The sequence below is a fragment of the Neoarius graeffei genome, chromosome 21 (assembly GCF_027579695.1).
Source record: "Neoarius graeffei isolate fNeoGra1 chromosome 21, fNeoGra1.pri, whole genome shotgun sequence".
Taxonomy (NCBI): domain Eukaryota; kingdom Metazoa; phylum Chordata; class Actinopteri; order Siluriformes; family Ariidae; genus Neoarius; species Neoarius graeffei.
In genome coordinates, this window is record NC_083589.1 from 60,439,821 (window position 1) to 60,467,048 (window position 27,228).

At 45.6% G+C, this 27,228-nt stretch overlaps 1 protein-coding gene across 2 annotated transcripts in view; it reads left to right on the top strand.

The window, feature by feature from the left end:
* The first annotated feature begins 20,729 nt into the window (after positions 1–20,729).
* The window catches only part of exoc4 (exocyst complex component 4), a 316,334-nt gene continuing 309,835 nt past the window's right edge, over positions 20,730–27,228 (top strand). For both annotated transcript variants that reach the window (XM_060903439.1, XM_060903440.1), the window contains exons 1-2: positions 20,730–20,846; positions 23,135–23,324. In XM_060903439.1, coding sequence (XP_060759422.1) covers positions 20,767–20,846; positions 23,135–23,324 — 270 coding nt within the window. In that variant the 5' untranslated portion in view covers positions 20,730–20,766. The remainder of the gene's footprint in view (positions 20,847–23,134; positions 23,325–27,228) is intronic.

Consider the following 27,228-nt stretch of genomic DNA (forward strand, 5'->3'; position numbering starts at 1 on the left):
GGCCACAGGGCTCGAACCCGGACCTTCTTGCTGTGAGGCGACAGCGCTAACCACTACACCACCGTGCCGCCCTAGCTTCTACCCAAATTTGCATAATTGCAATTAATAATGAAGATATGGAGTAATTAATCAATCCCTAACAAGCAGTTTCCACACAAATCACTTCTTCTCCCTCATTTTTTCACTGATTTTGATTCTTTCTGGCATGAAGGTCAAGAAACCTAGGGTGCAGATAACTTCCACCCAGATTTGTTTAATTACAATTATTAATATAGTTATGGACTAATTAAGCCTTAATGAGCAGTTCAACAAAAAAAAAATCACTTCTTGGTCAATTCCTCACCATTTTGGATTCTTTCTGGCAAATAGGTCAGTATTCCTAGGGTGGATATTGCTTCTATATATAGCTTGTAACATTTATTGTGCAAGGTGGCCCACTTCAGAGCGTTCCTTCTGGACTAGACTGGGCTAGACTGAGCTACGCCTTCACTGATGGTCTCGCTGTTTGTAGCTGTCAGTTTCTGGATGTTTACTGGCGACTGATCAAAACTCTCACTTTTTACTTTTGCTCCAGTGCCTGGGATAAAATACTCACTCTCCTCATGGAACTGAAATGGACTTAACTGGGATTAGATCATAAAGCTACTCAAAACATCAAAAGCAAAAAGGGTTTGTGGGGATGTGTGAACGTTATGCCATGAGAAATCATGAAGTCACATCCTTAGCTGAATGGAGTCTCCTTGATATAATCTCATCTCATCTCATCTCATCTCATTATCTCTAGCCGCTTTATCCTGTCCTACAGGGTCGCAGGCAAGCTGGAGCCTATCCCAGCTGACTACGGGCGAAAGGCGGGGTTCACCCTGGACAAGTCGCCAGGTCATCACAGGGCTGACACACAGACACAGACAACCATTCACACTCACATTCACACCTACGCTCAATTTAGAGTCACCAGTTAACCTAACCTGCATGTCTTTGGACTGTGGGGGAAACCGGAGCACCCGGAGGAAACCCACGCGGACACGGGGAGAACATGCAAACTCCACACAGAAAGGCCCTCGCCGGCCACGGGGCTCGAACCCGGACCTTCTTGCTGTGGGGCGACAGCGCTAACCACTACACCACTCATTAATTGTTCTATTTTTAAAAACCTGATAAAATTGGAAGTCTGTGATTCGAATTCAGTAGCTTTCGGTCACGAAACAAAAATAACTGAGTGTTGGGAAAATTCTTTTTATGACCTACTACCTTTAATAAATAATACTATATCTGCTAACTTGAGGCTACACACTTTAATTCCTAACAAATTTCAATTCACCAGTGTACATTACACCATAGAATGGAGATAGAAGCAAAGTAGAAAATACAAGTTTTGGTTGATAAAATATTGAACTGCACAGACCTTACTGCAGTGTCCAGCTTCGTGGCTCCAAAGGAAGTCGGTTACTCTCAGGGGCAACATCTAACTCTAATGGAATCTCAAACCTGATTGGTTGAAATTAATTTCTGGGAATACAAACTGTCCCAAGTCTCCCCTATCCCAAGTCTCCCTGCACTCCCCTATCTCAACAAACAGGATCATGAAGACCAGTAAGCTGAAGTACAAAGTCAGAGACAAAGTTCTGACAAAGTATTGATTCCAAGCTGTGAACATCCTGCTCAACATCATTAAATCCTTTTAAAATCCTCTACATAATTAGAAATAAATAACCAGTGACTGGCTAAAAGAGGGGATTAGTAAGAGACACATTATATTTTCATGTTAGATAAAAAATAAATTGACAGCAAAAAAAAACAACAAGATAGTTTTCCTTCTTCAGGCCACATTTTAGTCATTTCCCATCTGTGCTAGTGAGAGCAAAATGACTTTGTGCTTTTTGCTGGAATGATGGTGAGCATCTTAAGAAACACCATGTACATCTGCAGCTGTCATTTTCAAGAATCTAATGACTTGAAAAACCAGGATCTGGAAGGAACTGTACATGTAGGAGACCAATATTTGGTCAAGATCCTCCTGGCAGCTAGAAAGAAGGCCATTATTAAGAACTGGCTCAAGACACCAAGTCACAAACAGTGGTTGTCAATCATAGATGATATACTTGTGATGGAAAATCTTACTTATTCATTGAAAATGAAGGAAGAATTTTTTATAAAAGGCTGGAGAAAATGGTTAACGTATAAAGCAAAGAAAACCATGAATAACAAGGCAGTCTAAGAAGAAGAAGAGAGGGTCCCATATACGATTCGTACATTGGGGGAGTGCCTGTTAGAGAGCGCACTTGTCCTGGGCCATCGGCATAGTGAGGTAGGGTGGCCAGTTCCTTTCCTCGCCGCCTTACTTCCCCCAGTGTTTCCACCAGGTCCCCATTCACTGCTGGGTGGACAGGGAGCGAGCCCCAGATCCCCGTCGAGCCGAGGCTTGAACCGGGGACCGTTCGCTTAGTGGTCAAGCGCTCTAACCACTTGGCCACTTCGCCTCCAGGCAGTCTAAAAACAAGTTCGACTTCTCCCAGCACACACACTCTGTTCATTTGTTCATTCTTTTTACTTCTTTCCCTTTTGATTTTTGCCTCCTTTCTTTGTCTCCATTTTTACTCTTTAATTTTGAGTAAATTATTTTTGTATTGTATTCTAATTAAGGATGACATTAAATACATTTCAAAATTAATTAAAAAAAAAACAGGATCCAGCACTAATCCACAATCCAGTCCAGAATTTCATTCACCAACATGATGATTCATGCACACTCGTTTCCCTTTCTTCAACCGCTGTGTGTTTACAGTAGGCTTGTAGTACTTGAGTCCGACTTGTGCCCTAATTTTAAGGACTCATTATTTGACTTGACTTTGAGCACTGATGACTCAGACTCATACATTAACTGCATTTGGACTCAAATTGGAGACGAGGACTCGGATTTTTTCTTTATTTTTTTGTAACATGGCGTAATAATTTGGCATAAGATATTTATATCTACAGTAATTTTTGTACTAATTTTGTGCAAGAGTGTCACAGCTGCGCACCTTGGCACGTACATCAGATAGACTCTCGGGCGCTCCGGACAGCGCACATGCCAAGCAGACTCTCTTACGCGTGCTGCGAACGACTCACACCTGGACAGGATTAAGGCACAATCAGCGTGCTGATATAAAAACTGTGAAAACACACTTACTTTGCGAAGTATTGAGTTGCGTTGCTGACACATTACCGAGCCTTATTTCCTTGTTTGGTTTCCTGATCCCTGATTTCCTGTTTCTCGTCTTTGATCCTGCCAAGTCTCTGATGGCCTGTTTGTGCCTCGCTTGCCCATCGCCTGTTTCACCGTTTTACCTGCCATTCTGGATTGTTTACCATCTTCACTTGTATTAATAAACACACCTTCTGCACTTACATCCGTCTCCCAACCACCTCTGACAGAATACTTCACACTCCCTGATAAAGAAAAGCACATTCACCTGTTCATATGCCATGTTCATGTTCAATGTTAATGGCGCTAAAACAGACACCGTCACATGGTGCGGGCGGAGTCTTGTGCTTGGACTTGACTCGGATCAATAATGGACTCATTTTTTTAAATGACTCAGACTTGAACACTGGGGACTCAAGACTGGATTCGAGGTTTAGTGACTCGACTACAACACTGCGCTGGAGTCATGGCTCGAGGTCACGCATGTACAGAGAAAACGACTGTTTGCTTGCAAGAAAGCAAGATTCGGGTTTTTCTGTTGGTCTGCCTCTTCGCAGAACCGTAAAACACTGGGCTTCCTCTTCATAAAACCAGATCAATTAGTCTCCAGTTTCTTTGATCTCAAGAAGGACAATAAACCCTGATTAATCATCCAGTAAATAAATAAATAAAAACCTCTTGAAGAATCCCTTTTCACCCCCACCTTCGACTTGTAAACGTGTAATAACCATTTGCAATTCCAGATTTCCAGTCCCAACACCACCATCATCACCCAGTAAACCTGATTCACCAGTTAGACTTGACTGAAATTATTTTTAATGACTTGGACTTGAACACTGGGGACTCGAGACTGGACTCTGACTCGAGGTTTAGTGACTCGACTACAGCACTGATTTACACCACTCTACTTGTGATGGGAATTCTTTTCAATGAGTCAGATCATGTGACTCAGATCACAAAGGATCAATTCTCAAACAGCTCACTGCCATTTTCCTTGAAAATGGAAAACATTTGTTGGAAAATACAGTATTTTGGAGATCACCGCAACTTTATCTTGTATGACCTATTATAAGGTTACAATAAATACAAATATAAGATTGTTAAACCCATTTCTGTCCATTCTTATTAATTTCAAGCTATAAAATTTTCGTATTCTGGTGGCTGATAACCTTGATAGAATTTCATGCTTAAAATTCGCAACAATTTCTGCCACTACAACAAGACTACTCCAAGCGAGAAATTCATAAAATGTACAAATGAAATAGATTTAGTCAGCTTATCTTTGATTTATTGTAGTCTTATAAAAGGAACTACAAGACAAATATGACGAAATTCAAGATGGTTCCACTTGCTGTCATTTTTTCACTGAGTGATGTTCTTTTTTTTGCCTAACATTAGCTGAAATAATTTGCTGAAGTCTTACTCTTCTGACAAATCAATAAAATATCATGACTTTATATTGTGTTTTGAAAAATCTGATTAAATAATTGGAAAATTCAGCAAAGCACTACAAATAGCCTATAGTAAGCATCCCTGCATTAATGTTATTGTGCCTGCTGGGTCTTCGCTTCATTAAGTAAATTCATTTCCATTTAATAGAATATCCTGGCAGCAGATGAACGTGTTCTATCTCAACATCGCCTAAAAGGCACGACTCAAAGAGCTGCCTCGTTCAGCACACTAAATATCAATCACATTACAGAGTCAACTCTTTTGCAAACAACTCATCAGTCACCTCAAAAGAGCTGATTTGTTTACAAACAACTCATCAGTCACCTCAAAAGAGTTGACTCGTTTGCAAACAATTCATCTGCCACTTCAAAGAATGGACTTGTTCTCAAACAACTCATCAGTCACCTCAAAGAGTTGACTCATTTGCAAACAACTCATCAGTCACCTCAAAGAGTTGATTTGTTTCCAAGCGACTCATCAGTCACCTCACAAGAGTCGATTTGTTTCCAAACGACTCATCAGTCACCTCAAAAGAGTCGATTTGTTGACAAACAACTCATCTGTCACTTCAAAGTGTCGATTTGTTCTCAAACAACTCATGTCATCTCAAAGAGTCGACTGGTTCATAAACAACTCATCACTCACCTCAGAGTTGACTTGTTCACAAACAATTCATCACTAACCTCAAAGAGTAGACTCGTTTGCAAACGACTCATCACTCACCTCAAAGATTTGACTCATTCGCAAATGACTAATCAACCACCTCAAGAAGTCGACTTGTTCACAAACAATTCATAACAAACCTCAAAGAGTCGACTTGTTTGCAAACAACTCATCAGTCACCTCAAAAGAGTCAATTTGTTTACAAACAACTCATCAGTCACCTCAAAGAGTCGACCTATTTGCAAACAACTCATCAGTCACCTCAAAGAGTCAAGGTGTTCTCAAATAACTCATCTGTCACTTCAAACAATGGACTTGTTCTCAAACGACTCATCACTCACCTCAAAGAGTCGATTCATTTGCAAAGAACTCATCAATCACCTCAAAGCGTCGACTCGTTTGCAAACGTTGACTCTTTGAGGTGGGTGATGAGTCGTTTGCAAATGAGTCAACTATTTGAGGTGAGTGATGAGTCATTTGCAAACGAGTCAGCTCTTTGATGTTAGTGATTAATTGTTTGTAAACGAGTCAACTCTTTGAGGTGAGTGATGAGTTGTTTGAGAACAAATTGACTTTTGAGGTGACTGATGAGTTGTTTGCAAACAACTCAATGGTCACCTCAAAGAGTCGACTCTTTCACAAACAACTCATCAGTCACCTCAAAAGAGTCGACTCTTTTGCAAACAATTCATCTGTCACTTCAAAGAATGTACTTGTTCTCAAACAACTCATCACTCACCTCAAAGAGTTGATTCATTTGCAAACAACTCATCAGTCACCTCAAAGAGTCGATTTGTTTCCAAACAACTCATCAGTCACCTCAAGAGTCGATTTGTTCTCAAACAACTCATCTGTCATCTCAAAGAGTCGACTTGTTCGTAAACAACTCATCACTCAGCTCAGAGTTGACTTGTTCACAAACAATTCATCACTAACCTCAAAGAGTTGACTCGTTTGCAAACGACTCATCACTCACCTCAAAGATTTGACTCGTTCGCAAATGACTAATCAACCACCTCAAGGAGTCGACTTGTTCACAAACAATTCATAACAAACCTCAGTGAGTCGACCCATTTGCAAACAACTCATCTGTCACTTCAAACAATGGACTTGTTCTCAAACGACTCATCACTCACATCAAAGAGTCGATTCGTTTGCAAACAACTCATCACTCATCTCAAAGAGTCGACTCGTTTGCAAATGCTGACTCTTTGAGGTGAGTGGTGAGTCATTTGCAAACAAGTCGACTCTTTGTGGTTAGTGATGAATTGTTTGTGAATGAGTCGACTCTTTGAGGTGAGTGATGAGTTGTTTGAGAACAAATTGACTCTTTTGAGGTGACTGATGAGTTGTTTGCAAACAACTCAATGGTCACCTCAAAGAGTCAACTCTTTCACAAACAACTCATCACTCACCTCAAAGAGTTGACTCATTTGCAAACAAGTCATTAATCACATCACAGATTCAGCTCATTCACAAAGGACACATCAACCACCTCAAAGATTTGACTCGTTTGCAAACGACACATTGATCGCCTCAAAGAGTTGATTCATTCTTTAATGGAACATCACCAACCTCAAAGAGCTGATACGTTCACCAGCGGCACATCAAAGAGCTGATTCCTTCAAAAAACCTGACACAGCAACCACCTCAAAGAGTCAGCTCATTCACAAACAACACATCAATCACATCAAAGAGGTGACTCGTTCAAAAATGATACATCGCTACACATCAAACTCTTGCTTGGTGCCAGGTTTTTTCCATGTAACCTGGACATTCTGAGCATTTAGTCTGTGTAGACTCTTGGACTTTTATCCTTGACTTCTCCATATCTCCATATCTTCTCCATATTGCTTGCCAATAGACAGATATACGTTTTTGCTCTGTGATTGCACTGGCATGTTAATAAAACAGCTTCTGCCTCGGAACCAGAATAAAAGTTCACATTTATGTCCCATTGTTACAAACCGATTCAGTATTAACGTACACTTTTGGACCCTTTGCTGAGGAACAGTTCATCACCTCATGAACTTTCACCTTCCAGAAAAGGTCACACAAAATTCACATGTGAAGTGATTCATTTGGCTCGTCCCACGTTACACATCACGTATTTTCACATGTGGACTTTTCACGCAGTGATTGCGTTTGTATTTTTGTATTTTTATTTGATTTTCTCACAAGATCCAATTTTATTTTTATCCCATGTGACCACATATAATTCAAACGCTGTTGGTGACATACCTTCATGGGGTTTTTTTTCCCCTTGCAAGCACATATTTCTCAGATAATTACGTGTGAAAAACATGATCACGTGTTAAATGGGTGAGTTTTCCAGAAGGGTCAAGCATTTTGGTTGAATTATACACCAATATTTTTCCACAAGTGTCCAGTGTAAATGACTAAACAATCATTTCAGGGTTCAAACACCTGTCTCAAATACACGTATCCAGTATCCTGTGTATAATACACATGAAATATTGACCATATCCCCATATATCCCCAGTATACAGTGTCTTGCAAAAGTATTCATCCCCCTTGGTGTCCTGTTTTGTTGCATTACAAGCTGGAATTAAAATGGATTTTTTTTGGGGGGTTAGCACCATTTGATTTACACAACATGCCTACAACTTTAAAGGTGAAAATTGTGTTTTATTGTGAAACAAACAATAATTCAGAGGAAAAAACAGAAATCTGGAGTGTGTATAGGTGTCATGTCGTGTCCCCCCCCCCCCCCCCCCCCCCCCAAAAAAAAAAAGTCAGTACTTTGTAGAGCCACCTTTTGCTGCAATTACAGCTGTAAGTCTCTTGGGGTATGTCTCGATTAGCTTAGCACATCTAGCCACTGGGATTTTTGCCCATTCCTCAAGGCAAAACTGCTCCAACTCCTTCAAGTTAGACGGGCTGCGTTGGTGTACAGCAATCTTCAAGTTATACCATGGATTCTTGATTGGATTGAGATCTGGGCTTTGATTAGGCCATTCCAAGACATTTAAATGTTTTCCTTTAAACCAGGGGCGTGTTTAGCCTATTTTTGGGGGTGCTCAAGCACCCCCAAAAACGAGCTCAGCACCCCCTAGCTCAGCACCCTCAAAAACACTGCTTTTGGACGTAATTTTCAGAAATAAGTGCCCTTGCGCACTGCGCAATGAATGTGTGCGCGTGTGTGTGTGTGTGTGTGTTCTTGAATTCACCTGTTACGTGATAGTTCTATGACCAGTAAAATACCTCTCCTCCTTGCGTCCCCTCTGACTGGGTTGCCTGTCCGCGCGAGTGCTTGCTACGACATGGTGTTTTTTTTAACTGGATTCCACACCGATGAGGAACTCGAAGTAGCACCTGAGTATTACTGGCATAGCGAGATGTGAAGGTACGGACTGGAGTTACAATTGTTAAACACAACACAATAATATGCATAATGCAATATTGATGTTCCCTGGTCTATGAACAGAATGATAAAAACGACATTTATCATCCATATCGAGATACTTTTGTGCAGAGCTGTACGAGTGCTACGGTGCTAGACCACCGTGTGTTAGTCAATTTTATTTAATGTAACATAGCGTTTACGTTTGCTTATCATTCTTATCATGCTTATCAACAAAAAATATAAACTAATGTAAACTAATGTAAAATCATAATACACACTATTATTACACAATACACAATAGCACATTAATTAACAATTACCACTGTTCAAAATGAATAGCTCCAACATTACAAATGCAGTAGTAGGTCTTGTTTAGTTAAAAATATAACGTAAATATTTGTCAGTGGTTGTAAATGTGTAGATATCATAGTTTATTGGGTCAGCTTCTGTTAAAACATTGCATAAGTCTAGTCTTGTCTAGTCTAGTCTTCTTGTCTAGTTAAGTCTAGTCTAAATGTGGAAACACTGTCGTTCAAGCCAGGTGCCTCTGTCAGCTCTGGGGGCTAAGCACCCCCAAAGATCAGATACTAGAATCGACCCTGCTTTAAACCATTCCAATGTAGCTTTAGCAGTATGTTTAGGGTCATTGTCCTGCTGGCGCGTGAACCTTTGTCCCAGTCTCAAACCTCTGGCCGACTCAAACAGGTTTTCCTCCAGAATTGCCCTGTATTTAGTGCCATCCATTTTCCTTCAGTGCTGACCAGCTTTCCTGTCCCTGCAGATGAAAAACATCCCCACAGCATGATGCTGCCACCACCATGCTTCACTGTAGGAATGGTGTTCTCAGAGTGTTGGGTTTGCGCCACACATAGCATTTCCCATGATGTCCAAAAAGATCAATTTTAGCCGCATTTGACCAGAGAATCATCTTCCATGTGTTTGGGGAGTCTGCCACATGCTGTTGGGCAAACTCCAAACTTAAGCAATTACTTTTTTCTGGTCACTTTTCCATCAAACCCCACTCTGTGGAGTGTACGGCTAAAGTGGTCCTATGGACAGATACTCCCATCTCCGCTGTGGATCTCTGCAGCTCCCTCAGTGTTCTCTTTGGTGTCTTTGTTGCATCTCTCATTAATGCCCTCATTGTCCGGTCTGTGAGTTTTGGTGGGCGGGGCCTTCTCTTGTCAGGTTTGTAGTGGTGCCATTCTTTCCATTTTGCTATAATGCAGGGGTTCCCAAACTTTTCCATGCCAAGGCCCCCCAAACAGCATTAGCTTCTGGCCGGGGACCCCCTTTGCAAACCCACAGACAATACTACAAAATATGTAAAGAAACATCAACTTTTAGAATGTTTTCTCTTACTTTTATTCAATAGTCAATAATTGTTACATTTGTTTAGCATAAGAATATTATTAACTAACATGTTTTCAACACAAATATTTTCGCACTGAACAATAAACTGTATAACCTCCTGTAGTACCTGATTCAACTTGTTATCCATCTTTTTGTGACCAGTGCCTCGTGATGGAGCATGCAGTGTGTGGCCACTACACGCGGGGCCTTCTGCTTAATGAGAGCGGTCACTCCACTGATCTTCCCGGTCATTGCCGTGGCTCCGTCCGAACACACCCCCACACAACGGGTCTGGTCCAATCCGTTAGACTCGATGTAATTGTCCAAAACTTGAAAAATGTCTTTCCCAGTAGTTCTTCTTTCAAGTGCTTTACAAAATAGTATTTCCTCCACAAATCTTTCCTGTGAAATAAATCTGATGTACACAAGCAGTTGGGCCTCAGTGGATAAATCTGTGCTCTCATCCAGCTGAAGTGCGAAGTATTCGTTGGCTCTCACCTGCTCCAACAGCTGAGCAGATATGTCTTGAGCCATGTCTCCAATCCGTCGGCTCACGGTGTTATCAGAGAGTGGGACAGCATCGATTTTTTTTGGCAGCATCCTCACCAAGCAATTCTCGGACAATGTCTTTGGTGGCTGGTAAAATCAAATATTCTCCAATTGAGTGAGGTTTTTTAGCACGAGCAATGTGGTACGAGGCTAAAAATGATGCCTTCAGGGCCCGCTCGGGGACAGTAGCTTGCTGGGTGAATGCAGCAGACTGCCTGACCAAATGCTCTTCTTTGCATCTGAAGAAATCTACTGTTTTTTCGGCATCTGTCGGATGTTTTTGTACCAAGTGACGCTGAAGTTTCGAAGGTTTTAAGCACTCGTTTGACAGGGTCTCCAGACAGAGGACACATTTCGGGCAATCATGGCCATTTTTCTGTATGGCTGTAAAGCCATACTTAATGTATGCTGCCTCATATTTTCGGATTTTAGTTGGCCAGGACTTCTTACTTTTTTTTTCGCAGCAGTGTCCTCCACAGCAGGGCTGTTGGTTTGTTCCTTCGGTCTCTTCTTCAAAAACCTGTTCATTTTGCACTAGCAATACGCTAGCTTGAGGAGCAAAGCAGCTTGATAAATGGCGCAAACCGCAACGTCACAGGCAATCGGAGGGATGAGCATGGCAAACAACGTTTCGATTGACTCCCATTATAATCCTGACAGCGCTTTTACTACAAAATCAGAAATGTCACTTGTTTTTAACTCGCTCCATTGTCCACATTTTTTACACTAGGGACAACAAAATTACATCAATGTGTTCATGAGAGCCTTGTAGCGCTCAATGTGAAAGAATTTTGTGAATAGCTCCTTTCGTTTCCGTGTAAATCCCCGTTGTTCGAGGTGAGGGAACTCTGAGAAAAAGCGCTCTTTGCTTGTCATATTGTGTCTCTGCCCTGCACCTGAGCACCGTTACCAAGGCGACAAGTTCCACTCAGGGAGCAGAGAGGGGCGGGGCTGAACTCAGGGAGCAGAGAGGGGCGGGGCTGCTCTCTCTCTCTCTCTCTCTCTCTCTCTCTCTCTCTCTCTCTCTCACACACACACACACACACACACGGGAGGGAGGGGCTGCTCCCTCTCAGAGAGACACAGGCTTGTAGCCTCATGGCAAGTCACACATTCACACAGTTCAGTGCAGCTCCTGCAATAGTGACTGCTACGTGCACTGCATCACTCTCACAATTTCTCACAGGGGAATTGTTGTCTCTAGTTAATAATTATATTTTATAATAATGATTAAAAAGGCGGCACGGTGGTGTAGTAGTTAGCGCTGTCGCCTCACAGCAAGAAGGTCCTGGGTTCGAGCCCCATGGCCGGCAAGGGCCTTTCTGTGTGGAGTTTGCATGTTCTCCCCGTGTCCGCGTGGGTTTCCTCCGGGTGCTCCGGTTTCCCCCACAGTCCAAAGACATGCAGGTTAGGTTAACTGGTGACTCTAAATTGACCGTAGGTGTGAATGTGAGTGTGAATGGTTGTCTGTGTCTATGTGTCAGCCCTGTGATGACCTGGTGACTTGTCCAGGGTGTACCCCGCCTTTCGCCCGTAGTCAGCTGGGATAGGCTCCAGCTTGCCTGCGACCCTGTAGAAGGATAAAGCGGCTAGAGATAATGAGATGAGATGAGGGAATAATTATTTTAAAAAAGTATATTTTTTTCTGTAATTTTTTTGTTATCGTCCCTCCAACTTTCTGAGGCCCCCTAGCGCCCCCTGGCGGCCCCCCAGGGGGCCGCGGCCCCCACTTTGAAAACCACTGCTCTAGAGTTTACACAGAATGGTGCAGAAAACAAAAAAACAATGAGTGAGTGAGCGACAGTTCTGTGGGTGGAACCAAACGCCTTGTTGATAAGAGAGGGTCAGAGGGAAATGGACAAATTGGTTCAAGCTTTTTTGCCAGGAAGGATATAGTAACTCATATAATCACTCTTTACAACCGTGGTGAGCAGAAAAGCATCTCAGTATGCAACAGTAGAAGAACACATTGGGTTCCACTCCTGCCAGTGTAATAACTCATGGCCACAAAATCTTTGAAATATAAACGCATGGGCTTAATGTAGTAGTTTGTGGCCACGCCTTGTGAAAAATAACCGCATTATCACCGAAGCAGCTCTGTGGATTTTTACTAATCCCCAACACACCAATATAATAGTGTCCAGAGTGTTGATTTCGCACTATACTCCTTGTCTTACTCTTGGCACTGTTGGAGCATGGCCTGTATTCTCAAGGCACCATCAAATACAATTGTAGCTGTTGAGTTTTTTCACATGCTTTCCAGACATTTTAGACTATAACACAAGACGTGTGATGTGATGAGAGAAAACTCAGTGCACTGTCATCAGTAAAAGAGATCAGATTAGCCAGACTGATGGACTGCTGCCTCTAAAGGAAGCTGATAAGACCTCTTCGAATTAACCTTGGCTCCGAGAACTGGACTCGAGAGGCTTTGTGATTGTTTCTCTTTTTAAAGGAAACACAAAGATCGCCCACTCTGTTATCTGTACAGTCCACGGAGACATCAATCAAAGAGCAGACTGCCACATCGACCTTCTCCACCAGGATCAATGGCCTTTCCTGCTTGGTTTGTTGCAGCAAGGATTGCCAAGAGATACAAAGCGAAGGGAAAGTCAGCTGCTCACTGGATAGCGCAGACGAATGGGTGACTTCAGACCGGGATATAATTAATTACACCTGCTCAGACACAATGAACATCTATAATGTATGAGGTACTGATTTGAAAAAAGGGATTAAAAGAGAAATGTTGGACTGATGCAGACTGTGAATTCTTACATCTTACATCTCATTTTGCCATATTGTAATTATTAAATCTTTTAATGAAAGAGGCACCATGTAGCTCTGACCTTGGGAAGATGAATCACACACCTACAATGAAGAAAAAAGAAAGAAAGGAAAAAAGATTCAGTGGTTCAGAAAATGTAACCAAATCAAAATTACACAACATAATCACTTAATAGCTTGATGTATGAAATTAATTAAAACCCAAAGTGTAGTTTTATTTACTTCATGAGGTTGAATTCAATATTCTTTTCCAATTGTTTGTAAAACTAAAAAAAAAAAAAAGGAGTAATGCTTACTTGGTACTAAGGCATTGTAAAGTGTGGGTGTGATTTTTGAACTCAATTTGCAAATGCTGAACTTTAAACTGATTTAATTCTACTTCTGACTCAAGTAGTGACCATTAATAGTAAAGAAAAACTTTAGATGATGAAAATGCAAAAATAAATCATCATTTAAAAACAAATTGAATCAAAATGCAGATTGAGAAGAAAATCTCCCAGCAATTTTTTTTTCGAATAACAGGAACTAGAATACGTCGCAGGAAGCTATCAAAACCTGTGTGCTCTCAGGTGAAGTTTCACTCAAACTTGAGTCCAATTGCACAAATAAGTAAATCATAGGTTAACTCCTTTGTTTTAGAATATCTAACTTCTAAATCTACTTCACTGACAAAAAAAAGACAGGAGACTGAATTGGAGGTAGCAGAGGTGAAGATGCTGAGATTTGCATTGGGAGTGATAAAGTTGGACAGGATTAGAAACGAGAATATAAGAGGGACAGGACATGTAGGACAGCTTGGAGATAAAGTGAGAGAGGCGAGATTGAGATGGTTTGGACACGTCCAGAGGAGAGAGAGAGATCCGGGGTATCCTGGGAAAAGAATGCTGGAGATGGAGTTGAGAGGTAGAAGGAAAAGAGGAAAAGCAAAGATGAGATTTATGGATGTAGTGAAGGAGGACATGAGGATGGTTGGAGCTACAGAAAAAGATACGGAGGACAGGAGGAGATGGAGGAACATTATTGGCTGTGGTGACCCCTAACAGGAACATCTGAAAGAAAAAGAAGAAGAGTTTTCGAAAATTTAACTCAGTGGCTTCATGCAAGAGAGCTCAAATGAATTACATAAATCTTAATGCTGTAAAATTTACAAATCAAATCATCTCAAAGTTGTTATTATTACAACTGAAGGGCAACTAATGTCAGAATCGAGCTATTTACTGTATGTTTATTATTTACTATTTATTTTGATCTCAAACACATTAAGAAGAAACTTGTCCAGTAATTAATTTTGGATGAGGCACACCTGTTATTTGAAAAGCATTCCAGGTGACTCCCTCATGAAGCTGGTTCAAGAGTGATGCAACACTACACTAGTTGTTTATCATATGGAAGTAAACAAAGAAATGCAAATTCCATCCATCCATCCATCCATCCATTATCTGTAGCCGCTTATCCTGTTCTATAGGGTCGCAGGCAAGCTGGAACCTATCCCAGCTGACTATTGAGGTATTTCACCTGACGTCACAGGGTCACGTGACGCCCCGGTGTCCGCCATTTTGGACGGCAAGCTAGCTAATGTCAACTAGTATGTTGCTGTATCAACGTTTACGTTCAGTCATTTGGATGACTGTTAAAACCTTTCAGTCTCAAGTTTTTCCTTTACTGTATTTGCTAGTTTACTGAGCCGGCCCAGCCCCGGAGCGCTAGCTAGCGCCGGCCAGCCCCGGAGCGCTAGCTAGCCCCGGCCAGCCCCGGAGCGCTAGCTAGCCCCGGCCAGCCCCGGAGCGCTAGCTAGCCCCGGCCAGCCCCGGAGCGCTAGCTAGCGCCGGCCAGCCCCGGAGCGGTAGCTAGCCCCGGCCAGCCCCGGAGCGCTACCTAGCGCCGGCCAGCCCCGGAGCGCTAGCTAGCGCCGGGCCAGCCCCGGAGCGCTAGCTAGCGCCGGCCATCCCCGGAGCGCTAGCTAGCCCCGGAGCGGTAGCTAGCGCACGGCCAGCCCCGGAGCGCTAGCTAGCCCCGGAGCCGGTAGCTAGCGCCGGCCAGCCCCCGGAGCGGTAGCTAGCGCCGGCGCAGCCCTGGAGCGGTAGCTAGCGCCGGCCTGCCCCGGAGCGGTAGCTAGCGCCGGCCAGCCCCGGAGCGGTAGCTAGCGCCGGCCAGCCCCCGGAGCGCTAGCTAGCGCCGCCAGCCCCGGAGCGCTAGCTAGCCCCGGCCAGCCCCGGAGCGCTAGCTAGCGCCGGCCAGCCCCGGAGCGCTAGCTAGCGCCGGCCAGCCCCGGAGCGCTAGCTAGCGCCGGCCAGCCCCGGAGCGCTAGCTAGCGCCGGCACATCCCCGGAGCGCTAGCTAGCCCCGGAGCGGTAGCTAGCGCCGGCCAGCCCCGGAGCGCTAGCTAGCCCCGGAGCGGTAGCTAGCGCCGGCCAGCCCCGGAGCGGTAGCTATCAGCGCCGGCCAGCCCCGGAGCGGGTAGCTAGCGCCGGCCAGCCCCGGAGCGGTAGCTAGCGCCGGCCAGCCCCGGAGCGGTAGCTAGCGCCGGCCAGCCCCGGAGCGCTAGCTAGCGCCGGCCAGCCCCGGAGCGCTAGCTAGCCCCGGCCAGCCCCGGAGCGCTAGCTAGCGCCGGCCAGCCCCGGAGCGCTAGCTAGCGCCGGCCAGCCCCGAGAGCGGTAGCTAGCGCCGGCCAGCCCCGGAGCGCTAGCTAGCGCCGGCCAGCCCCGGAGCGCTAGCTAGCCCCGGAGCGGTAGCTAGCGCCGGCCATGCCCCGGAGCGGTAGCTAGCGCCGGCCAGCCCCGGAGCGGTAGCTAGCGCCGGCCAGCCCCGGAGCGCTAGCTAGCGCCGGCCAGCCCCCGGAGCGCTAGCTAGCGCCGGCCAGCCCCGGAGCGCTAGCTAGCGCCGGCCAGCCCCGGAGCGCTAGCTAGCCCGGCCAGCCCCGGAGCGCTAGCTAGCGCCGGCCAGCCCCGGAGCGCTAGCTAGCGCCGGCCAGCCCCCGGAGCGCTAGCTAGCGCCGGCCAGCCCCCGGAGCGCTAGCTAGCGCCGGCCAGCCCCGGAGCGCTAGCTAGCCCCGGCCAGCCCCGGAGCGCTAGCTAGCGCCGGCCAGCCCCGGAGCGCTAGCTAGCGCCGGCCAGCCCCGGAGCGCTAGCTAGCGCCGGCCAGCCCCGGAGCGCTAGCTAGCGCCGGCCAGCCCCGGAGCGCTAGCTAGCCCCGGGCCAGCCCCGGAGCGCTACCTAGCCCCGGCCAGCCCCGGAGCGCTAGCTAGCGCGGCCAGCCCCGGAGCGGTAGCTAGCCCCGGCAGCCCCGGAGCGCTACTAGCGCCGGCCAGCCCCGGAGCGCTAGCTAGCGCCGGCCAGACCCCGGAGCGCAAGCTAGCGCCGGCCATCCCCGGAGCGCTAGCTAGCCCCGGAGCGGTAGCTAGCGCCGGCCAGCCCCGAGCGCTAGCTAGCCCGGAGCGGTAGCTAGCGCCGGCCAGCCCCGGAGCGGTAGCTAGCGCCGGCCAGCCCCGGAGCGGTAGCTAGCGCCGGCCAGCCCCGGAGCGCTAGCTAGCGCCGGCCAGCCCCGGAGCGCTAGCTAGCGCCGGCCAGCCCCGGAGCGCTAGCTAGCGCCGGCCAGCCCCCGGAGCGCTAGCTAGCCGCCGGCCAGCCCCGGAGCGCTAGCTAGCCCCGGAGCGGTAGCTAGCGCCGGCCAGCCCCGGAGCGCTAGCTAGCCCCGGAGCGGTAGCTAGCGCCGGCCAGCCCCGGAGCGCTAGCTAGCGCCGGCCAGCCCCGGAGCGCTAGCTAGCGCCGGCCAGCCCCGGAGCGCTAGCTAGCGCCGGCCAGCCCCGGAGCGCTAGCTAGCGCCGGCCAGCCCCGGAGCGCTAGCTAGCGCCCGGCCAGCCCCGGACGCTAGCTAGCGCCGGCCAGCCCCGGAGCGCTAGCTAGCGCCGGCCAGCCCCGGAGCGCTAGCTAGCGCCGGCCAGCCCCGGAGCGCTAGCTAGCCCCGGCCAGCCCCGGAGCGCTAGCTAGCGCCGGCCAGCCCCGGAGCGCTAGCTAGCGCCGGCCAGCCCCGGAGCGCTAGCTAGCCCCGGCCAGCCCCGGAGCGCTACCTAGCCCCGGCCAGCCCCGGAGCGCTAGCTAGCGCCGGCCAGCCCCGGAGCGGTAGCTAGCCCCGGCACAGCCCCGGAGCGCTACCTAGCGCCGGCCAGCCCCGGAGCGCTACCTAGCGCCGGCCAGCCCCGGAGCGCTAGCTAGCGCCGGCCAGCCCCGGAGCGCTAGCTAGCGCCGGCCATCCCCGGGAGCGCTAGCTAGCCCCGGAGCGGTAGCTAGCGCCGGCCAGCCCCGGAGCGCTAGCTAGCCCCGGAGCGGTAGCTAGCGCCGGCCAGCCCCGGAGCGGTAGATAGCGCCGGGCCAGCCCCGGAGCGCTAGCTAGCGCCGGCCAGCCCCGGAGCGCTAGCTAGCGCCGGCCAGCCCCGGAGCGCTAGCTAGCGCCGGCCAGCCCCCGGAGCGCTAGCTAGCGCCGGCCAGCCCCGGAGCGCTAGCTAGCGCCGCCAGCCCCGGAGCGCTAGCTAGCGCCGGCCAGCCCCGGAGCGCTAGCTAGCGCCGGCCAGCCCCGGAGCGCTAGCTAGCCCCCGGCCAGCCCCGGAGCGCTACCTAGCCCCGGCCAGCCCCGGAGCGCTACCTAGCCCCGGCCAGCCCCGGAGCGCTACCTAGCCCCGGCCAGCCCCGGAGCGCTACCTAGCCCCCGGCCAGCCCCGGAGCGCTACCTAGCCCCGGCCATCCCCGGAGCGCTACCTAGCCCCGGCCAGCCCCGGAGCGCGGTCAGTAAACTAGTAAATACAGTAAAGGAAAAACTTATAACGGGCCATGTCTCAACAGACTAAGAAGTTATTTCAATGACATTTAATAACATTTTATCCTGGGGACCGAAAGTAAATGAAAATGTGAACAAATCTTAGCTGTCAGTGAACAATCCTGGTTGGAAGCAGGTAAACGTCGTTCTCTAAGCCTGCTAACCTCAATTTTTGCAAATACCTCTCCCTCTGCTCGCCCTGTAAATGCCCTACGTCGCTGGATAGTGAAGGTGTTTTCTGCATCTCGCTCCTTTTTCTTTTATGTTTTTTGTTTGTCGCCTTCCTCGCATTCAAATCGATTCGAGCCGTGCCGTCCAAAATGGCAGCATCACATGACTTGGTCACGTGAGTGAAATACCTCAATATAGGCAAGAGGCGGGGTACACCCTGGACAAGTCGCCAGGTCATCTCATCTCATCTCATCTCATCTCATCTCATCTCATCTCATTATCTCTAGCCGCTTTATCCTGTTCTACAGGGTCGCAGGCAAGCTAGAGCCTATCCCAGCTGACTATGGGCGAGAGGCGGGGTACACCCTGGACAAGTCGCCAGGTCATCGCAGGGCTGACACATAGACACAGACAACCATTCACACTCACATTCACACCTATGCTCAATTTAGAGTCACCAGTTAACCTAACCTGCATGTCTTTGGACTGTGGGGGAAACCGGAGCACCCGGAGGAAACCCACGCGGACACAGGGAGAACATGCAAGCTCCACACAGCAAGGCCCTCACCGGCCCCGGGGCTCGAACTGTCGCCAGGTCATCTCATCTCATCTCATTATCTCTAGCCGCTTTATCCTTCTACAGGGTCGCAGGCAAGCTGGAGCCTATCCCAGCTGACTATGGGCGAAAGGCGGGGTACACCCTGGACAAGTCGCCAGGTCATCACAGGGCTGACACATAGACACAGACAACCATTCACACTCACATTCACACCTACGCTCAATTTAGAGTCACCAGTTAACCTAACCTGCATGTCTTTGGACTGTGGGGGAAACCGGAGCACCCGGAGGAAACCCACGCGGACACCGGGAGAACATGCAAACTCCACACAGAAAGGCCCTCGCCGGCCCCGGGGCTCGAACCCAGGACCTTCTTGCTGTGAGGCGACAGCGCTAACCACTACACCACCGTGCCGCCCTCGCCAGGTCATAGAAATGCAAATTAATTTTGTATAATAATGTTATTAAGATGACTAATAATCAACCAATGTATAGGCCTAATATGTTTTCTTGTAATTATGAGAGAGTAACTCACAATCATGAGATAGTAACTCAAGTAACTCACAATTATGAGAGAGTAACTCACAATCATGAGATAGTAACTCAAGTAACTCACAATTATGAGAGAGTAACTCACAATCATGAGATAGTAACTCAAGTAGTTCACAATCATGAGAAAGTAACTCACAATTATGAGATAGTGGTTCACAATTATGAGATAATAACTCAAGTAACTCACGATTATGAGATAGTAACTCACAATTATGAGATAGTGGTTCACAATTATGAGATAATAACTCAAGTAACTCACAATTATGTGATCGTACCTCAAGTAACTCACAACTATGAGATAGTAACTCAAGTAACTCACAATCATGAGAAAGTAACTCACAATTATGATATAGTGGTTCACAATTATGAGATAATAACTCAAGTAACTCACAATTATGAGATAGTAACTCAAGTAACTCACAATTATGAGAGAGTATCTCAAGTAACTCACGATTATGAGATGGTAACTCACAATTATTAGATAGTAACTCATAATTATGAGATAATAACTCAAGTAACTCACAATTATGTGATCGTACCTCAAGTAACTCACAACTATGAGATAGTAACTCACAATTATGAGATAGTAACTCAAGTAACTCACAATCATGAGATAGTAACTCACAATTACAATATAATGTTATATCTAATCTTCTTTTGAGAATGCAATGCACTTCTATTGTGCCCAGATCCTGTTGCTTTGTTTTGAAAAACTGAACATGCTCGTCTTTATGAGTTGAGAGAGTTTTATCTCGAAATGCATTTTGAATTTTGATGGTTTTGTGCTTTTCCACAGACGAAAGCTCACCACAGAAAGTACACTGAGGTCTGTGCATATCATGTTTGTCTTCCGTGCAGGTAGAACCATATTTTCTGTAAATATTTTCTTTACTTTGGATTATTTAGGAAGAGGGAAACAGGACCAAAAACTGACTGATTTTGTGTGGATGCACAACCTTACATGACCAGTTTTTATCAGCAATAACAACAACAACAACAACTACTACTACAGGGAGTATTCCTTTATTTTATTTATTTATTTTAATTTTTACTTTTTTGAAATTATAATTTGCTTCATTGACATATTTTTAGCAGTTCACAACCGTTGAGAAGAAACCCTGCTTTTGGAGTTAACAAACGGCTGAACGCATCTCCAGGCTAAATACCTGTACTACACTTCCCATGAAACCATTGCTTTTGCACCCGGAAACCGGAACTCCTTTTTTATTGGCTATCACGTCTGACTTCCGCTTGACGACGGCTCCTGATTGGTTGATTTTCCTTCTCTCAGCTGGCACTGTTTGGGTGTAGAGACGGAAAAATGGCAGCTGACACTGGGAGATACAGGACTGCAGTGTCCAAAAGCAAGGACCCTTCTAGTTTATTAATCTCTGTTATAAGGTAAGCGCGGTGTTTTTATTATCTCTGAGGTCTTAACTGTGTTTATATGTCGCTTTTTTAGAGAAGAATTATCTAAAAACGGCTAAACGGTGACCAAAATATTAGCATGCCAGCTAGTTAGCTAGGCTTCGCTGCATCCTGTGCGAAGTGTTTATTGTTGTATTTGTTTGACAGTTTAGCACTCTGGTGTAAATATTACAGTTTTATCAGGTTATATATTAAAATATATCAGTAAGGATGAAATTATACAGCGAACACAGTTAAAACATTCTTGAGTACACGAACAAGCTTTGATTGTTGACTGTAATCTGTAAATGATTAGGTTCCTGTAGAGCCCTATTCGGGTGGGATTAATTTTACACAGGGATGTGGGATAATGAAATTATTACTGGAGTATTTAAGGGAATTTAATCTCATCTGAATATGCATTATTATTATTATTATTATTATTATTATTATTATTAACTATTGTACTGTTTGAATGGGTTGGGATAGGATGGGATTTCCAGAGATATGTTTTCTCTCGTTGATGAGTATTTTAGTAAAATTGTAAGTGAATGGTTTTACAGAAACCAGACCAAAAAAAAAAAAATGTTCGCTGACTTTACAAAAGTCTCAGAAATGCTGGTTATCTTTGTACAAGCATGTGTAGGTTGGTCACTCGTTAACGATTCACAGTACAAAACATCTCAGCAGAAGCTGCTAGATTGCGTGATGTCTCACACTACGTAATCACGTCCAATTTGCATACATCATGGACAGCGTTGACGAAACATCTCATCAGAAGTCGCGAGATTGCATGATGGACATGATTACATAGTTCATGACAATTTGCATACATCATGCACAGTGTTGCCAAAAAAATCTTCTCAGAAGAAGCTGTTGGCTCTCTGAAATGTCTCTAAAAGTCGCTAGATGCCACATAAGATTTTTTACTCACTATGGCCCCAGCCACACTACAGCTCGCGAGGGATTTGTGAATACGTGGCGATGAAAAATTGATTGCATTGCCACCAATTGTGCAATGCGTGGTGAATTTTCTCTGAGCTTCACAAGTTGTTTTTTGGCGTGTCTCCGCCTGGTGAGTGATCAAAAATGTCACGAAAAATTTCAGTGCATGCACTGAAATTTGGTGGCGATGTTTTCGTCAGCAAACTAAGCGGCAAGTACTCGCAGATAGGTTTGGGAATACTCCCCAAGTGCAGTATTAATCCAACTTTGCTGCAATCAGCATGGCATTCTGGGTAACGGAGGAATCAGTAAACCTAAGTAAAAACAGAGCAACACATCATTGAAAGAAGTTTGAACAAAAAAAAAATCAACTCAAAATTTCAAACTATTCAGTCTTTTGATTTCATAAAATCGGTGAAATTTAGTTCCCTCTGAAATGTGGTGATTGTGAGATGTTTATTTCTGTAATATCTCACAAAATATCAGGCCGTTCTGTGGCTGGGAAGTTATTTAATTTGTGGGGATTAAAGCAAATAATGTGCATGAAATCGCTCGCTTCGCGCAGTCAAGCAGACAGAGGAAGTCCGTGTGCGCATGCGCAGGTTTACCACCTTCTTCTTCTTCTTTTGGGTTTTATGGCAGCTGGCATCCACAGTGTTGCATTACTGCCATCTACAGGTTTCCCTTTGAGCGTGCACTGACAGTTCCATCATTCTGTCGCTAAACGAACAGCTGATCATACCGAGGTGCTCGCTGAGCGCCGATATTTTATTAGTTTGGTCCTGCATTTCCTTTCCTTCGTATAGAACATAACGTCTTTTCTTCTTGCTTTCTGTTACTGTAGTCGCTCTTTCACGTTTCATTCGCACACTCATGTCCTCCATTTTTCTCTCCTGTTTCAAATTTGTATCCCACAATGGCTTGCGTGAACGGGGAAAGCCTACCACGTGATGCATGACGTAGTATCTTGTATTGGGTCATGGTGAAGCAGGAAAAAAATATTGGAGAATTTTGGGCCACGTGGAAATAAACTCATGAATTGTTCTATTAAAAATACGAATAAAATTGGAAGTCTGTGATTTGAATTCAGTAGCTTTCGGTCACTAAACAAAAATTATTGGGTGTCGGGAAAATTATTTTTATGACCTAAATTTGAAAAATCTGAAAGGCCGTCTACCTTTCATTATAAAGTAAATGTTATATTTGTAGCATTTTTTTTTTTGTTTGAAGATCAGTTGTCCAGTTATTAACTGTAGTACAGTTATTGATGTGTGAGTCGTTCAAGGTGGAATGGATTTGACCTTTAAATCAAATCTGTCTTTGCTGGTGTTGTTCAGGACCCTGTCAAACAGCGACGATGTTCAGGACCGGGAGACGGAGAAGAGCCGTCTGGAGGAGGCCTATGAGAAATGTGACCGTGATCTGGATCAGCTCATTGTTCAACACTACACGGAGCTCACCACGGCCATCCGCACCTACCAGAGCATCACTGAGAGGATCACTAGCTCTCGCAACAAGATTAAACAGGTCAACACATACACACACTCACCGGCCACTTTAATAGGAACTTGTTCTTGAGTCTAAGATCCCTGTTCTTGGCTGCAGGAGTGGAACCCAGTGTGTTCTGCTATTGCATGCTGAGATGCTTTTCTGCTCACCACGGTTGTAAACAGTGATTATATGAGTTACTATATCCTTCCAGGCAAAAAAGTTCAAACCAATCTGTCCATTTTCCTCTGACCCTCTCTGATCAACAAGGCATTTGTTTTTTCCACCAGTCAGGTGCTGCCAAGATGGCAGTAGACGCCCGTAGCCTCCTTATTTGAGCTTCAAACCCGCTCTTCAGAAATCCTATGAGTGACATCACAGAGGCTTTGTCCATTCATGCTTCCAGTCTGTGGTATATACAGGGTTTTATAGTAACCCCCTGAAGTGAAGATGTAGATTCTTGTACAATGCACAGTTTATTATTTATTCAAGTTCAAGTTCAGGTCAGCTTTATTGTCAGTTTCTTCATATGCACAGGTCATACAAGGAAATTGAAATTACGTTTCTCTCTATCCCATTGTAAAGACATAGACAAACATAGGACTGACATTAACAAGACAAGCATTAAAGCGCAAGACAGGATCAATCACAGTGTAACAAGCAATAAGTAATAATAAAGTAATGATTTAAAAAAAAAGGGGGGAATTGAAACATTTAACATTTAGAAAAAATAATCTAGGCCAGTGGTTCTCAACCGGGGGGGGGGGGGGGGGGGGGGCGACCCCCCTGGTGGGGCGCGGAGGTACTCCAGGGGGGTCGCGAGTAGGCTTCATGTATGGAGGAAAAAAAAAATCTGGGGCTAACAGGCTATAGTAGCTAAGCAGATGCAACACATTTACCCATGTCAAAATGCAGGACATTGGACTATTACATACAAATCAATACTATTATAAAATCTATCATAAAATCTTGTGTGTAGGTTATTTTAAGCCCGTGACGCGAACATGACGCAACGTCACGTGAGTGAGTCTGCATACCGTGGCCACCGTGTGAGTGCTTGCCACACACACACTAGTCTGGTTTCTTGCCGAGTTAACTCGTGCCGACTCTCGCTAGTCTACTATCATCAATCCATCGATACAGTGCAAAACCCAAACAGTCTTTTTAAAGACTACTACCCCACACTGTATTTTTGCTTTCCCCATTTCAGCTCTACCCAAATAATTTGTTGTTTTTGTTGTTTTCTTACTGCTAGTCTACTACCCCTTTGCCTTTTTCACCCTGCGTGTGAAAAATCCAACTGTCCCACACACACACTAACACACACACTCACACGAGTAAGTACACCATTCACACCTCGTTAAAATTTGCAACTATAAAATCCCCGAATAAAGATATCGATCGTGTTTCTCACTGATAAGCCCCATACGTTCCCTCTGGTTAGCCCCCTTAGCCTACTACAGACTTAGCCTACTACAGACTTATCGTTACAACTTTATTACACACGTTTATTCACAAATACTTTAACAAAATGGATAGATTTCTTGTCAAAAAACCCAAGACAACTGATGTAGGTCTACCACCAGCTGCGAGAAAGCTTCGGAGGTACGATGAATCATACCTGCAGTTTGGTTTTACTGTCACCTCTGATCTTCGTCCTCAGTGTGTCGTGTGTGCCGAGGTGCTGGCAAACGAAAGCATGAAGCCATGCAAACTTAAAAGGCACCTCGAAACGAAGCATGCTGGCCTGAAGGACAAACCGCTTGAATACTTTCAAAGAAAGCGTGATGGCCTGCATCAGCAACAGGCAACAATTTCCGTGCACAGCACTGTATCTAAGCAGTGCCTGGAGGCATCATATGTGGTGGCAAAAAGAATAGGTAAGCTAGGCAAACCGCACACTGATGCCGAGAAATTCGTTTTGCCAGCTGCGCAGGACGTGTGCAGAATATTCTTCGGGGATAGTGCAGCAGCCAAATTAGGCACCGTGCCACTTTCAAATGACACAGTTGCTCGGAGAATTGCTGATATGTCCAATGATATCAGAGAGCAATTAATACAGTTTATTAAAAATAGTCCATACTATGCCTTGCAGTTGGATGAGTCTACCGATATTGCTGGACAGGCACAGCTTCTTACATATGTCAGGTATGTCAGGGATAAATTAATTGAGGAGGACGTCCTTTTTTGCCGCCCTCTTCAGTCACACACAACTGGAGAGGCCATCTTCAATGTCCTTGATTGATTTATTCGCGAGAATGGGTTGGCGTGGGACCGATGCGTTGGCTTGTGCACGGATGGCGCACGAGCAATGACGGGCCGTGAGCAAGGTCTAGCTGCTCGCGTTAAGCAGGTAGCTCCACTTGTAAAATGGACCCATTGCATGGTTCATCGTGAAGCACTCGCTGCAAAAAAAATGCCGTCTCTGTTGGAATCCGTGCTGAACCAATCAGTAAAAATGATCAACCTCATCAAGTCACGGCCGCTAAACTCTCGCTTGTTTGAGGTCCTCTGTCAGGAGATGGGGTCAGAGCACGAACAGCTGCTTCTGCACACTGAGGTTCGCTGGCTGTCCAGGGGGCGGGTGTTACAACGTTTGTATGAGCTGCGAGATGAGGTGAAGCGGTTTTTGACACATCAATTCAGACCTGGCGAAAAATCTGGATGACTCTTTGTGGCTGGCGTGTCTCTCCTATTTGGTCGATATATTTGACCGCTTGAATGGCTAGAACCTGTCTTTGCAAGGCCGAGAAACTCACATTTTGCTTATCGCAGAGAAAGTGGATGCCTTCAAGCAAAAACTTGACCTCTGGTGTGGCCGCATCAGTCGGGGGAACTGTGATATGTTCCCAAGCCTTGCAGACTTTATCAGTAATGCAGGCACTTCCCACGATTTCTCATCTGTCTTTCAAGCAGCGTCAGAGCACCTGTCGGTAATGAGAAAACAGTTTGCGGCATACTTCACAGAGGATTATCGCTCTTTTGCGTGGGTTCGAGATCCATTTGTGTGTACTGCTGACGAACTTCCAGTTGACATGCAGGAACAGCTTATTGAGCTGAAGAGTGACAGTAGACTTGAGGCAGTCTTCACCTCATGCCCTCTTTCGACATTCTGGGCAGCATTGATGCAGGAGTACCCGCAACTGTGTGACGTAGCCTTGAAACTGCTCATCCCATTTGCATCGACCTACTTGTGTGAGGCAGGATTTTCAAAAATGACTGTGCTCAAAACGAAATATCGCAATTGTGCGCAAATTGAGGATGACTTGAGACTGTGCTTGTCAAACATTTCGCCAAGAATCGAGGATCTTTGTAAGGCAAAGCAGGCTCAGGTCTCGCATTAACGCAAATGCAGATCACAAAGGCACAGTAAAAAGTAAAACCTAAATTCACGCCTGGTCCCAATTCCCAATGATATCAATAGCCAGCTAATGATAAGCCTAATAAAATACCTAATAAAAACACTAATAATAATAATAATAATAATAATGATGCCTATTAATAATAGCATAATAATAATAATAATATCAACAAGCAACAACAGCAATAATAATAATAATAATAATAATAATAGGCCTAATAATAATAATAATGCCTGAAAGAACATAAGTCTTGTACTACTGCCAACAGCTTAGTAATGATAATAGGCCATAATAATAATAATAATAATAATAATAATAATTATAATAATGCCCGAAAGCAGATTAGAAATGTGGTGCTACTGCCAATTATAACAATAGCCTAATAATGATAATAGGCCTATGTATTTCTATGGAATGGATAATGCTACTACTGCTGCTACTGCTACTACTACTACTACTACTAATAATAATAATAATGATAATAATAATAATAATAATCTAGCCCAGATCTATCTATCTATCTATCTATCTATCTATCTATCTATCTATCTATCTATCTATCTATCTATCTATCTATCTAT